The sequence below is a fragment of the Arthrobotrys flagrans genome (genome assembly GCF_004000055.1).
Source record: "Arthrobotrys flagrans strain CBS H-5679 chromosome Unknown unitig_1, whole genome shotgun sequence".
NCBI lineage: Eukaryota > Fungi > Ascomycota > Orbiliomycetes > Orbiliales > Orbiliaceae > Arthrobotrys > Arthrobotrys flagrans.
In genome coordinates this window covers 3,383,245-3,395,315 of record NW_027137556.1, presented here as the reverse complement: position 1 = coordinate 3,395,315, position 12,071 = coordinate 3,383,245, and the positions used below count along the sequence as shown (strand labels likewise).

At 45.6% G+C, this 12,071-nt stretch overlaps 4 protein-coding genes across 4 annotated transcripts; 1 reads left to right on the top strand and 3 right to left on the bottom strand.

Annotated features, from left to right (window-relative positions):
• Positions 1 to 679: 679 nt before the first annotated feature.
• Positions 680 to 2,034, top strand: DFL_009022 (uncharacterized protein; the record flags this gene model as incomplete). Its single annotated transcript, XM_067638844.1, has 4 exons — positions 680 to 733; positions 792 to 1,341; positions 1,403 to 1,859; positions 1,914 to 2,034. 4 exons carry the CDS (start codon positions 680 to 682, stop codon positions 2,032 to 2,034), a joined length of 1,182 nt encoding a protein of 393 aa, XP_067486691.1.
• Positions 2,035 to 2,394: 360 nt separating this feature from the next.
• DFL_009021 (uncharacterized protein) lies at positions 2,395 to 3,562 on the bottom strand (the record flags this gene model as incomplete). Its single annotated transcript, XM_067638843.1, has 2 exons — positions 2,395 to 2,754; positions 2,822 to 3,562. The coding sequence occupies 2 exons, from the start codon at positions 3,560 to 3,562 to the stop codon at positions 2,395 to 2,397; spliced, it is 1,101 nt and encodes a 366-aa protein (XP_067486690.1).
• A 417-nt stretch (positions 3,563 to 3,979) lies between these two features.
• Positions 3,980 to 4,841, bottom strand: DFL_009020 (uncharacterized protein; the record flags this gene model as incomplete). Its single annotated transcript, XM_067638842.1, has 2 exons — positions 3,980 to 4,340; positions 4,399 to 4,841. 2 exons carry the CDS (start codon positions 4,839 to 4,841, stop codon positions 3,980 to 3,982), a joined length of 804 nt encoding a protein of 267 aa, XP_067486689.1.
• Positions 4,842 to 5,463: 622 nt separating this feature from the next.
• Positions 5,464 to 6,150, bottom strand: DFL_009019 (uncharacterized protein; the record flags this gene model as incomplete). The annotated part of the gene is made up of 1 exon (XM_067638840.1): positions 5,464 to 6,150. The coding sequence occupies one exon, from the start codon at positions 6,148 to 6,150 to the stop codon at positions 5,464 to 5,466; it is 687 nt and encodes a 228-aa protein (XP_067486688.1).
• Between the last annotated feature and the right edge of the window lie 5,921 nt (positions 6,151 to 12,071).

The following is a 12,071-nucleotide window of genomic DNA, read 5'->3' as shown; positions in this document are numbered from 1 at the left end:
TGGGGGTTTTCCCTATAAAGTGTACCGTTTATGGCGCGATATCGCTGTACAGCTGAAATTGATGCCGGGCGCGGAGTTATAGGGAACCAACATCTAATCCAATCCTCCTCTATAAAACCATGATATCATCAATCTTACTCCATACCTCACTAAAAGCCCCAAAAAGTGATATTTAAAAATCTCGTGATATCATCTGAAGAAAAAGAAGAAGAAACTGGAGAATGAAAAGAAACCCCTCAATCCCTCATCATCACCATCCCGATCCATGTCCCCGCCATCCCGTTCCCCCAGTTCCATTACCGTAACTCCCGATCCACCTCGGCCTCATCCCTATCTTGTGCCCGAAAGGCCCTTCTCCATAAATCACGCTTCCCTGGCTTCCTTAAACTTTTATCAATCTGTAGACAAAAATCGTAGGAAAATGTGAAATAAAAGAGAACCTGGTCGCAGGCGTCTGGGCGCCTGGCGGCTGATTCTGTGTTGCTGGCATGGCAGCTGGGTTCTGGTCTGGTGCTTGCTTAGCTCACCATAGTTACTTGGTAGCTACCCCGAAAGCCCAACCAGCCAACCTCATCCACGCGTCAACCTCACTTCAACACCACCACCATCATAACCCCATCATCACGACCATATCGCATACGATCCATAGACCTCCCTCGGCCCTGCCCGTACTCTCACCATGTCCTCGTCATCCGACGCAGAACGCGATGTAGCCCTTGAGGACTACAAAAAGGTTGCCTCCCTCAACCTCCACCACTATCACCACCATCATCAGAACTAACCACCCATAGAAACTAATCGAACACCGCGAATGGGACGCAAAACTCAAATCCCTCCGCCTCGAACTAAAATCCCTTCAAAAATCCTACGACCACACCGAAGACAACCTCAAAGCCCTCCAATCAGTCGGACAAATCGTCGGCGAAGTTCTAAAACAAATAGATGACGAACGTATCCTCGTCAAAGCCTCTTCGGGGCCCAGATACGTCGTAGGATGTCGTTCGAAAGTTGATAAAGCGAAGTTAAAACAAGGTACTCGGGTTGCTTTGGATATGACAACTTTGACCATCATGAGAATGTTACCAAGGGAGGTTGATCCCTTGGTTTATAATATGAGCTTGGAGGATCCTGGACAGGTTAGCTTTGCGGGGATCGGTGGGTTGAACGAACAGATTAGAGAGTTGAGGGAGGTTATTGAATTGCCGTTGAAGAATCCGGAGTTATTCATACGGGTGGGGATTAAACCTCCCAAGGGTGTGCTTCTCTACGGTCCGCCGGGTACCGGCAAGACTCTCCTCGCGAGAGCAGTAGCCAGCACTCTCGAAACCAATTTCTTAAAGGGTATTCATTTCTTCTACCCCTAACATCACAAGGTTGAAATACTGAAAGGAGGGGAATATAGTCGTATCGTCCGCCATCGTCGACAAATACATCGGCGAGTCCGCCCGTCTAATCCGCGAAATGTTCGGCTACGCAAAAGAACACGAACCCTGCATCATCTTCATGGACGAAATCGACGCCATCGGTGGCCGTCGTTTCTCAGAAGGTACCTCCGCCGATCGAGAAATCCAAAGAACCCTCATGGAACTTCTAAACCAACTCGACGGCTTTGATTATCTCGGTAAAACAAAGATTATAATGGCTACCAATCGTCCTGATACCCTTGATCCTGCGCTGTTGAGAGCTGGAAGATTGGATAGGAAGATTGAGATTCCGTTGCCGAATGAAGTTGGAAGGTTGGAGATTTTGAAGATTCACGCGGCGGGGGTGGCGAAGGCTGGGGAGATTGATTATGAGGGGTTGGTGAAGATGAGTGATGAGTTCAATGGTGCTGATTTGCGAAACGTTGTTACCGAGGCGTATGTCGTCCCCCTCCTTATCCTCTATCGTATCTGAAACTAACAATATCACAGCGGTATGTTTGCAATCCGCGACGACAGAGACGAAATCACACAAGACGACTTCAACAAGGCGGTCAGGAAGTTAGTTGAAGTCAAGAAACTAGAAGGCAAGCTGGAATATAAGAAACTGTAAAGAAAACCCTGCGATTAGGTATAAAGTTACATGGTCGAATCTACGGCAGTTGTCGTTATACAGCGACATATATTTCAGACGTGATGCGAACGTCTATTGATGATAGCATTATCAACCTTTTTTGACTTGAACTTTTTCTCCATCGTATATCACCGCAAGGATGTCAGATTCATTAAAACGACATGCAACAAGACATGAAAACGCTGCAAAGACTCTCCCTCTCCCTCGCTCGTGATAAAACAATTTGGTATCCCAAACTTCCAAAAGTAAACTCCAACGCTAAAGAACCCATCAGCCATAAAAAAGAGCGCCAAGAGATATCACATAACCCCACCCCTCCAAACAAAGGCTAGTAGTCAATTAATAATCTCTCCTCGGCCACCAAGGCCCCCAAGCCCCATCCAGCACCCTCCTCCACCCATCGGGTACACACAATCCCAACCGGTTAAAATAATCCCTATGGCTCCACAACAACTGCAACATATTGACACTTCCAGAAGCCGCACAATTCTCATCTTCATCCCCCTCACAAACCCTAACATCATCAGGCGTAGGCGGTAAATCGACTTTTTCGATGAAATACTCTGTAGCATGGTGGACGAACCCCCATTTCGAGAAGGGGAGGAGAGGGACCGGATCGGATTTATGGGTTATTCGTCTGTAGGTCGGAGGTGGGAGGAGGAGGTTGATGTATTGTGAGAGGTTTGCATTGCCGATTCTCTGTTTCGAGCAATAGGTGTCAGCATCCTAGATATGTAAATTCAAAGGACGGAACGAAATTACTCACTGGCTCTCCAAAAGTAGTAACCCGTCCCTCCCACCCCCTCTCTCTAAACTCCAACCCCGCCAGTCCCGCCACCGCACCACCAAGACTATGCCCCACAAATTCCAACCTGTACCCATGATCCCCCCACTGCCTCAACAGCCCATCCACAACCGGCACCACAATCTCACTCGCCACCCTCCAACTTTCCAAAAACCCGCTGTGAGCCCAACATCCCTCACACTCCGGCACCTCTTCCCCCCCTTCCTTTACATTTGCATTATAGTATATGGAGAGATCGGACCGATTACTAGGCGGATAGGGCACATACTCCTGCCGTCCAGTACTCAAATCCACGAGGGCATTAGTAACACTATACGTCCCTCTGAAGGCCACAATAACCCTTTTCTCAGCCGGAGGATGCGATAACGCTATATAACCGCATGAATCCGATAATAATGGCCCCGTATTCCAAGACTGGATTAATTGGAACGATGGGAATTGGGAACAATGGGAGGGACAGATGAAGGGATGGGAGATTCCGGGGGACGGTGTGCCGATGCAGTAGGTTATGTCGACTATTCGGGATAGTTCTTCGAATTCGGAGAAGAGGGAGGGGGAGATGTGGGAGTGGTCATGGTGGTCTTGGTCTTTTGGTGAGGCGGTGGTGGCTGGGGATAGTGGGATCTGTTGGGGGAGGATGGGATTTGCGAAGGCGACCGGAGCGGTTAGAGAGATCGCGAGGATGAAGCGAGGAGGCCGCATGGTCGCATTATATTATACCGTATCGTATCGAATGATGAAGTCGTAGATCGAGGATATAGAGATGGAGACCAGGAAGGAGAGCGATGGGGGATCCGGGCGATGACAGCCATGGCTGTCTTATATTGTCTCGTGCTCGGGTGATTGGATCTGTTCAAAGCCGTCTGAACTCATCTGGTTTGTCCGGGGAAATGGTTGGGGAAGCCTGCCGACCAGCTGAAGCGAGCGACGTTTGCGGTCACACGCGCTTTGCCCGAAACGACTTTGCAACAGCAACACCATTTCTTTCTACATATTTTTGACTCGCGAGCATGCATAGGGTATAATTAAGGGCCTGCTAGGCCACATCTTCTTACGCATTATGAATTCTCATAGCTTATCTGGGGATACAAGACTATTATCCAGTCGCGAGACTGGTGTCTAGATCCTATAAACCAAATGCAGGGCATCCTTCCTCTTCAAACACGGTGGCCCCATAAAAGGTCTCCAAGCCTCAAACTCCTCTTCTTCCTCCTCTTCTTCCTCCTCGTACTCCCAATGCTCGCTCCTCCCTTCGCCACCACTCCATCCTCCATTCGCTCCAGCCTCTTCTGGGACACCAGAATGATGATGGTATCCTTTCTCCGACTCTTCCTCCCAGACAGCTGCCATGAGATGAATAGCATCTTTGATATCACAGCTTCCAGACCCTTCTGGTTCTCCGGTGGCGGCGTTGGTTTCTTGGGTCCAACTGTCCAGGATTAGACGCCCAAGCCGGCGGTTCCTGATTTCGATGCTCCATCTACACATCATTTCTATTAGTAAAAACCACTGATAATCATATAAGGATGTAAATATACCGTAAAACGACCTCCCCAACCTCCCCCCCACAACCCCCAAAAACCCCAAACACACACTTCCCAAATCCACCCCTCAAATACTCCGCCACAACTTCCTCATCCCTCTCAACCTCCTCAATAGCATTCTCAAATACCTCCAACAAAACCTTCAAACAATTCTTCCTGTAAGGATTAAACCTCTTCCAATGCCTAAAATGCGGTGCTCCCTTATAATTTTCCAAAAAGAACAGAAACGGTTGAGAATGTCGACGAATCAAGGTCGCGTGGAAGCATAGTTGGTTTTTTGTGGGAACGATGGTTTTGAGAAGTGTTTGGAGAGACATGGCGTAGGTTTTGGGATTTCGGATGTAGGAGATTAGGGGTTTGGAGGAGGTCGAGAAGTCGGAGAGTTTGGAGCATAGATAGTGGAGGCTGGGTGTCATGAGGGAGATCGCCGTGGCCATTATTGGTGGTGGATTTATATTATCGGAAGGTGGGTTTTTCGGGGATGATCGTCGATGGTCTTCTCTCCACGTGCACGTAGAATCAGCAAGATAGCGAGGGCCTTTTTGATAGGGGCCGGCAGGTGATATAGAATTGATCGGTGAAGCTTCATAGAATCTGATAGTCTATAGAAGAAGGAAAAAGAAAATGACAGATGGGAGATGAAAGATGAGAGATGAGAGATGATTGTTTTTTGTTCTTTTCGTTCGTTGCTGAGAAGGAAATGTAAAGAAATCAATCAATCATGGAAAGAAAGAAAGGAAGGAAGAAAACTGCACGCTCGTATCCATTACAACAATTTGGCTTCAAGAACGACGAATATAAAACCGACAAAATGCTGACAGAAAACTCCAATAACCCAAAATGCCAGTGTCCAATTCATGTTTAACAATGATTTATAAACCAGAAACCAACTGAAAGAAAAAGGGAAGAAAAAAAACGCCATTGAACTCCCATTTCATATCCATAAACAGTCTGTAGCCAGTTCTACCAGGCATATCCTCCTCCTCTTCCTTTAGATACCACTCCTCTCCGCCCCCTCCTCCAATATGCGTATAGGTAAGGAAGAATTAGGGATAAAATCTACATTTTAAGCCCCTCCTCCTCACTACTCCTCCCCTCCGTCCCTTCTTCGGTGTCCTCATCCACCTCTCTAACCATCCAATCATCTAACCGTCTATTCCTAACCCCCCAAACACTTCTCAACTCCTCACTCCACTCCCCTACAACATCATTACTAGTTCCGAACCCCAACTGCCCAACCTGCCTCTCTACCGCCTTATCCCACGCCAGCGCCACCATCTCCGCAAACTCTCTGTTATCAATCCAAGTCCCCCTCACCTCACCCTTCTCGCAAACATGATCAAGACAAGTATAAGACGGCAAAATATACCGTCCAATAACAGGTTGCAATCCAGCGGGTTGTAACCACTTCTCAACCGTTTGTTTAAGAAGTTTATATTCTGCTTTTAAAGGTTGTTCGAGGATGCTGTAGTCTCGGTGCACCAGGTCTTGGGCGATATGTAGTGTGTCTGCGGCCATGACTCGGAATCCATCATTCGCCGGGTCGAAGAATTGCCAAAATTTACGTGGTGAGGTGGGGATGTAGGTACATAGGAACTCTAGAAGTTCTGGAGGACACGATTGTAGGAGTTCTTCGTGGTGGTAGAGTTCTCGAAGGGTGGATTGGAGGTTTGATTGGGCGGAGAGAAGGTGCTGGTGGTGTTTGGTGAGGAAGTAGAGGGAGGATGTAGTCGTCCAGATGCCCATCTTTACTTTTCTTCGCTCTTCTCTTTTGTTCTCTTTCTAGTACCGATGTCCCTGGTATATGATTTCTTTTTGAAGGGCTGTGAATAGTAATGTTGAGACTGAGATGTCGAATCAATCGATGCGGCTCTTTCGATTGCACTTTCGCTTCGATGCATGCAATGCACTTTCGCTTCGAACTCGTGAAAGTTGTAATAAAGGGAAGAGGTCCTGGGGTATGATGTCCGTGAGAGATAGATTTGAGATTACGATTTGAGAGGTTGTCGCAAAATTAAAGTGGTTTCTGAGATATATCCCCGTTTCCGCCCGGGGGACAGATATATAAGAGATCCTTAATAAACCCGATATAAAACTGTTTCCTCCTGCCTATCCGTTATTCCTGGATCAATCCAACGACCAGCTTGCAAGTTCCGTTTACTCGCACGAGCAAATAGATGGGAAGCACCCGTCCAAAATTCCAATCGCTCGTCGCAAAAACTGATTTTCGACAGAATTCCTCCTTCCTATTCCTGAAACCAATCGAAGAGTCTAGTCCAACCCAAACCAAAAAAGATCCAATGTGAGAAGTGAGAAAAAAAACAAAGGCTATTTTATAAGTTTTGAAAGATGCCAGGATAAATTTTCCGCGGGGCCTCTTTTGTTTCTTTCTCCAAGAATGTTCGTTGGTGCTGATGTTTTGATATTTCCTTTTCGTCGAGGAACTTAATTTCGGTCCTGGATATTTTGGTGATGATTCCTGAGCGGTTATTCTGTATGGAAAATGAAGCTAGTTAAGCTTCTCTTCCAATCCTCTGGAATATTATTTATTTGTTGGAACACCGTTTAGGCCCCGCTCCCTTTCTTCTTTCCTTCCGTCGGGCCCCTCTTCAAGACAATAAGAATGCCGTGCGGATTTCGAGTAAAAGCTTTTGGAATGTTTGTGTGAATAACGTATCGAATGGCTGAAATTTGAAACCCGTTCTGATGTTTCTTGATAATATTATTTGATTTAAAATTTCCCGTGTTGTGCGAATACCGAGGGGGAGGACTTCAAAAGAAAACTCCGACGACCTCTTTGGTCGCACCGTCTGGAACTGTCCCCAATCTTGAAAAGTCCGTCTGATCGAATTCGAACGAGTTGAGTTTTTAAAAGGAAATTTGAAGATTCGGAGATTTTAGCAACAGCAGAAATATCTGACCAGCGTCCACTGGATATATATACGATCCAATTGAATCCACAAAGACCCGGCCTAGCTAACCAGCCGAGGACGACCAGCTCTTGACTCGAAAGGTTCATCGTAATCGATAGGAAAAATCTGTGGGGATACGTGTACGGCATCCATTCGGTCCAGACCTGTCATTGGCTGGTATTCCGAGCGGGAAAGCAAAGCAAATCAGAGCAAAGCGACGGGCAGCACATAATCCGCCTGACATACAAAAGAAGAGCCCATCGATTCGATTCGAAGGAGCTAGAGTAGCTTGTCAAATCAAGTACTTCAGTCAGTCATTCGACAGTCAGTCTGATCAGAGCTCAATGCTGCAATGCAATGTCATGGCCGCCCCACGCCATGCCAGAACGACCTGCAGATGTGAGCTGTTGCCATTAGCTCGCATGCACATCTTTTTCTGACCAGGACTCCGCACCGGAATTTTAGGAAGAAAAACCCAGGCAGAAGAAGGGCCAGAAAATGCTTTGGTTTTTGCCCCACCATATTATGCTGGGGGTCCTGTCATTCCGAACAATTGAATGAAGAAGGTGGAAGCGGAAGATACCAATCAATGCAATCCATTTCTCCCCATATCATCATCCATCATCAAATGTCAGAAAAAATCTTGACTTTTCACATCTTTCGAAGAGACCCTGGATTCGATGCATGACCAGGGGTCCCAAAGAAGCTATGGCGGGAAACAAGGGTAGGAAAAGAATGGGATGGAAAGGAAAGACGGAAGACATGGGAAACCTTCCATTTCGGGGAATCCCACCTGGCGGAAATTTTGTTCAGGATTTCCTGTTTTGAGTGGATTGCCTGCATGGGATATCCCTGTTTGGGATTATGCAACAACCAACTGATGTTAATTTGCGTTGTGGAGAAACCACCTCCTCTGGTGTTACCGCACCGGATTGCTATTGACCTCGGATCGCGATAGTCTTATTACCTATACGGTGATACTGACAGCAATAGCTCTTGTACACTATCTCGGCGTAGTATAAATTGCCACGTAACAATATCGCGTTAATTTTCACTACCATCGTATCATCTCATTTCGACTTCTAAAGTACGTGACAGACGTCTCCCAACTAAACAAAACAGGAGCTCGAGACCGTAAATCCACCACCAGACTCCCTCACCCTATAAATATTATATATCTCACCGATTCCTTTTTTTTTTTTTTTTTTTTTAAAAAAAAAAAAGAGAGGGTTAGGGGTTTTAAAAAAGTCCAATTAGAAGGCGGAAACCACAACAAAACCCCTCAAACTGTTCGTCACACCTCGAAAAATCCACAGCATGGGCCGGCGAATCCCCAGTAGGTCCATGAAGAAAAGTATCAATCATAAGCCCCTTGGTATGAACACTTAATTCAATAGCACCGTGGACGATATCGTCCAATCCCGAGAGTTTTCCGCATTTTTTGCAGGTCATGCGGGAACGGTTCATTATGTTGCCTTTGAGGTTGTCGAAGGTTGAGGCTGTGTTTTGTATAGGTTAGTACTGGTTTTAAAACTTTATTGATGTGTGGAATGGGGTAGGTTTGGAGGGATATGTATATCTTCGACGTCAAGCAGCTCTCCGAGGTGCTCGCGTTCTTCGTGGGGCGGATTCGGCGGTCCTTCTGTGGACCTTTCTACTAGCCAAATTTAAGTAGATGATTATCCACACAACCAAGTTTCAAGAACCCGATAGAAGATAATCACTAATTAAGGATAGGATTTGTAGAACAAGTGCATCTGTATACTGCCGTAAACCGTATCCAATTGGTCGGGTATACTGGTTCGTAGGATATATTCGTAACACTGTAGACGATCGTAACTTTTACACCGCATGAAAATAGTTATTCTATCTTCCACCTCCTGTAACTATACGAAGTTCCACGAAAGGGCATCTGGGAGCCAGAGCGTTGCCCAGTCTAATAGTGGGGTATTCCCAACGCCCCGACCATTCTAGGTTGGGGGCCTGCTATTGTTAACCAGTTAACCTTCACATATATTTCATAATATATACCCCTTTAGAGGCCAACTAACCGTCAGTGATTATAAACCTTTGAAGTTAATTGTGGAAATTTGGAAGTTAAAAGTTATCATCCTGAATGGATAAATTTTTATATGTATTTATATAAGCTCCGAATATAGCTAGCCTGGCCAGCCTCCACGACGCGGCTCCACCTTTTTTACCTAGTCCCGTACCCAGGCATAACAATCCAAAGTGGGGGTTTCCAACTTAAACTGTGTAGTCAATGAAGTGGAATATTCCTGGTCGGCCGTCTGCACAACTGTTCTACCAAAAGCCTTGTCTAGATGATTTTATAATGGATATGAACACGAATTCCTTATATGCTATATATAACCCCTCATCATGTTCCGTCACCCGTTTGGGAATAAATTCAATTTAGGAATAGATGTATTACTTCTAAGAAATTTTCTGTGAATTTTAACCACCACCGCCACAAGTAAACTATCTCAATAATGTTGAAGCCAGAAACATAACTGTTTCAAGACCAAGGCCGCCAATCCAAGTCTTACGTACATGCAAATCGAATCTGAATCTCACCAGTAGCTAAAATCTACGAAGTTAATATATCTAAGCTATTCTCGGGCTTATAAGTGTTTAAATTTTTGTCCTGGTTGGTGTTGGCTTGTTCGTGTGACATTCCCAGCAGGATATCCTCGTATGCTTCCACAACCTCATCACGAAATACTATATCTGGACAATCCCTTCGACCTTCTAATGTATAGCTCTCACTAGTTCCTTGATTTTGATACTATTTTAGCATAGTAGACTATATTCAACCCTGTAAGTTTTGTAATCCACGGAGCCATGCTACTATGTGCGAGGGGTCAAACATTTAAATATTTCGCCTGGTGCCGACTTTCTAGCGAGCGAAGCTAGTTCTTGAATTGAGCAACCGATTGAATTCTTCTGGGCCAATCTCAAACCCACATTGTCAAGTTATTGATGTTTTAACGTTTTTACATTGGTAGAAGAAAAATTCAACGTGAAATACCATGGAAGACCGCAATGGAAATATGATCCTGCAATTACAGTGGAAACAAATAATACCTCATGAAAACCCCCAACGTGGCCAACAAAAAGTTCCTGACTTCCGACGGCGAAACGGCTGACAAAAGCCTGGGAGAACATCGTTTTCGCGAACAAAAGAGGGGTAGTAAAGTAGGTCGAGGCAGCACCGATCCCTTTCGATGTAACACAAACATTCTATTATTATTTCTGCAGGGTCCCTGAACACCAAACCAGCCTCCTCCGTCGAAACACGCAACGCCACTATTACATCCCAGACGCCATGTCATGATACGATCACCACATGAAGCTATTGGATATCGCTTGTAAAAAATTATTCTATCGCGTTCAGCCGTAAACCGATGCTTACGATATCGATATATCATCGTTTGACAGAAAGCCCACTTTTCATGGCTGACCTTTCTCGGTTTAGTTTCTGTTTCTACGGAATACGTTGAGGATTCACCAGTCTTGTGGAATGTCAGGTGGCGTTCGCGCTTGGGTTTGCTAGGGCCAAGGCAGCTAATATGATAGGAAAAGCTTCAAACCTGGATTACGGGTCTACCTTCTCGTATTAGAAATATAAAATTGAAGTACTGAGATATAATAGTAGGCTAGGCTGCGACAATCATTAATTTAGAATAACTCAGTATTATGCCGCCCATATAGGTATGCCCAAATATATGAGGACTTTTCCGCCGGCCTATGGTCTTGTAGTTGAAGGCGGGTCTCTATAGGTTGGCCGTCAAGCTGGATTCATGAAGAGAGGCATTCTCAGAATCCTGATACCCCACGGTACAATATAGCACGTTGAAGAGGAGCAATTCTCTGTTCCAATTCGGACCCATAAAACCACCAGCGCTAGTACAGTTGATATCCGTGGCTTGCATAAAGCCTCACAATAGCCCGCACTGTGTTCATTAAAATGTATATGATTATCGCACATCCCAGTTCTAAAACCTTTGGTAGTTCCCTTACTACGTTAAAATTTGCCTAATATAATCTTTAAGATAGTCACGGAAAGCTTGATTGATAAGTATATTAACGAGCGAGAATAGTTGAACGAGTTAACGACGCCTAGATCGGAACTCGATGCGAACCGGCAACTTGTTAGAGATTTCCCCACACACCAAACTTAATTATATATGGAAAAAGTCCCACGCAGGGACCTTGTTTCGTTTCCAACAGGGAATATAATGGTTTTCTTTTATGCATACACACGGCCCGGATAACTTCTACCGAAAACCTCTCGTTGGAAGCCAGGATTCTTGAAGAGCATGGCGGCTGCGGGTGCTCAAGTTTGCAGGCGGGAACCAAAAGGGGTTTATATCTTGAAGTTTTCAAGTAACTGAGCAACCGACGATTGGATGCCGTGCTAGCAAGTTGATATTCGGGTCCTAGATTGCGGTGCCAGGAGTACCTTGCCTGCCCCATACCCTTGTCCTGTGGGGCTGTCGACGTCGACTCAGCTCTTAATTTGGCGCTAGTTCATAATGTCGCCGTTCCCAGATCCGATTGAAAAGCGCAAAAACCGTTGGAATCTCTGACATTTGATATGCATATAACTGCTCATCCTGTCAGTATTGTTTCTGATCTTGTACCTTAGGACCCACCGTGATTCAGAGCGCATATGCATAGAACGACTTAATCAGCCGAATGGACAGTTTGATCTAGCTCTGCTCGACTTCCCTTGTTAGCGTCGCCGATACT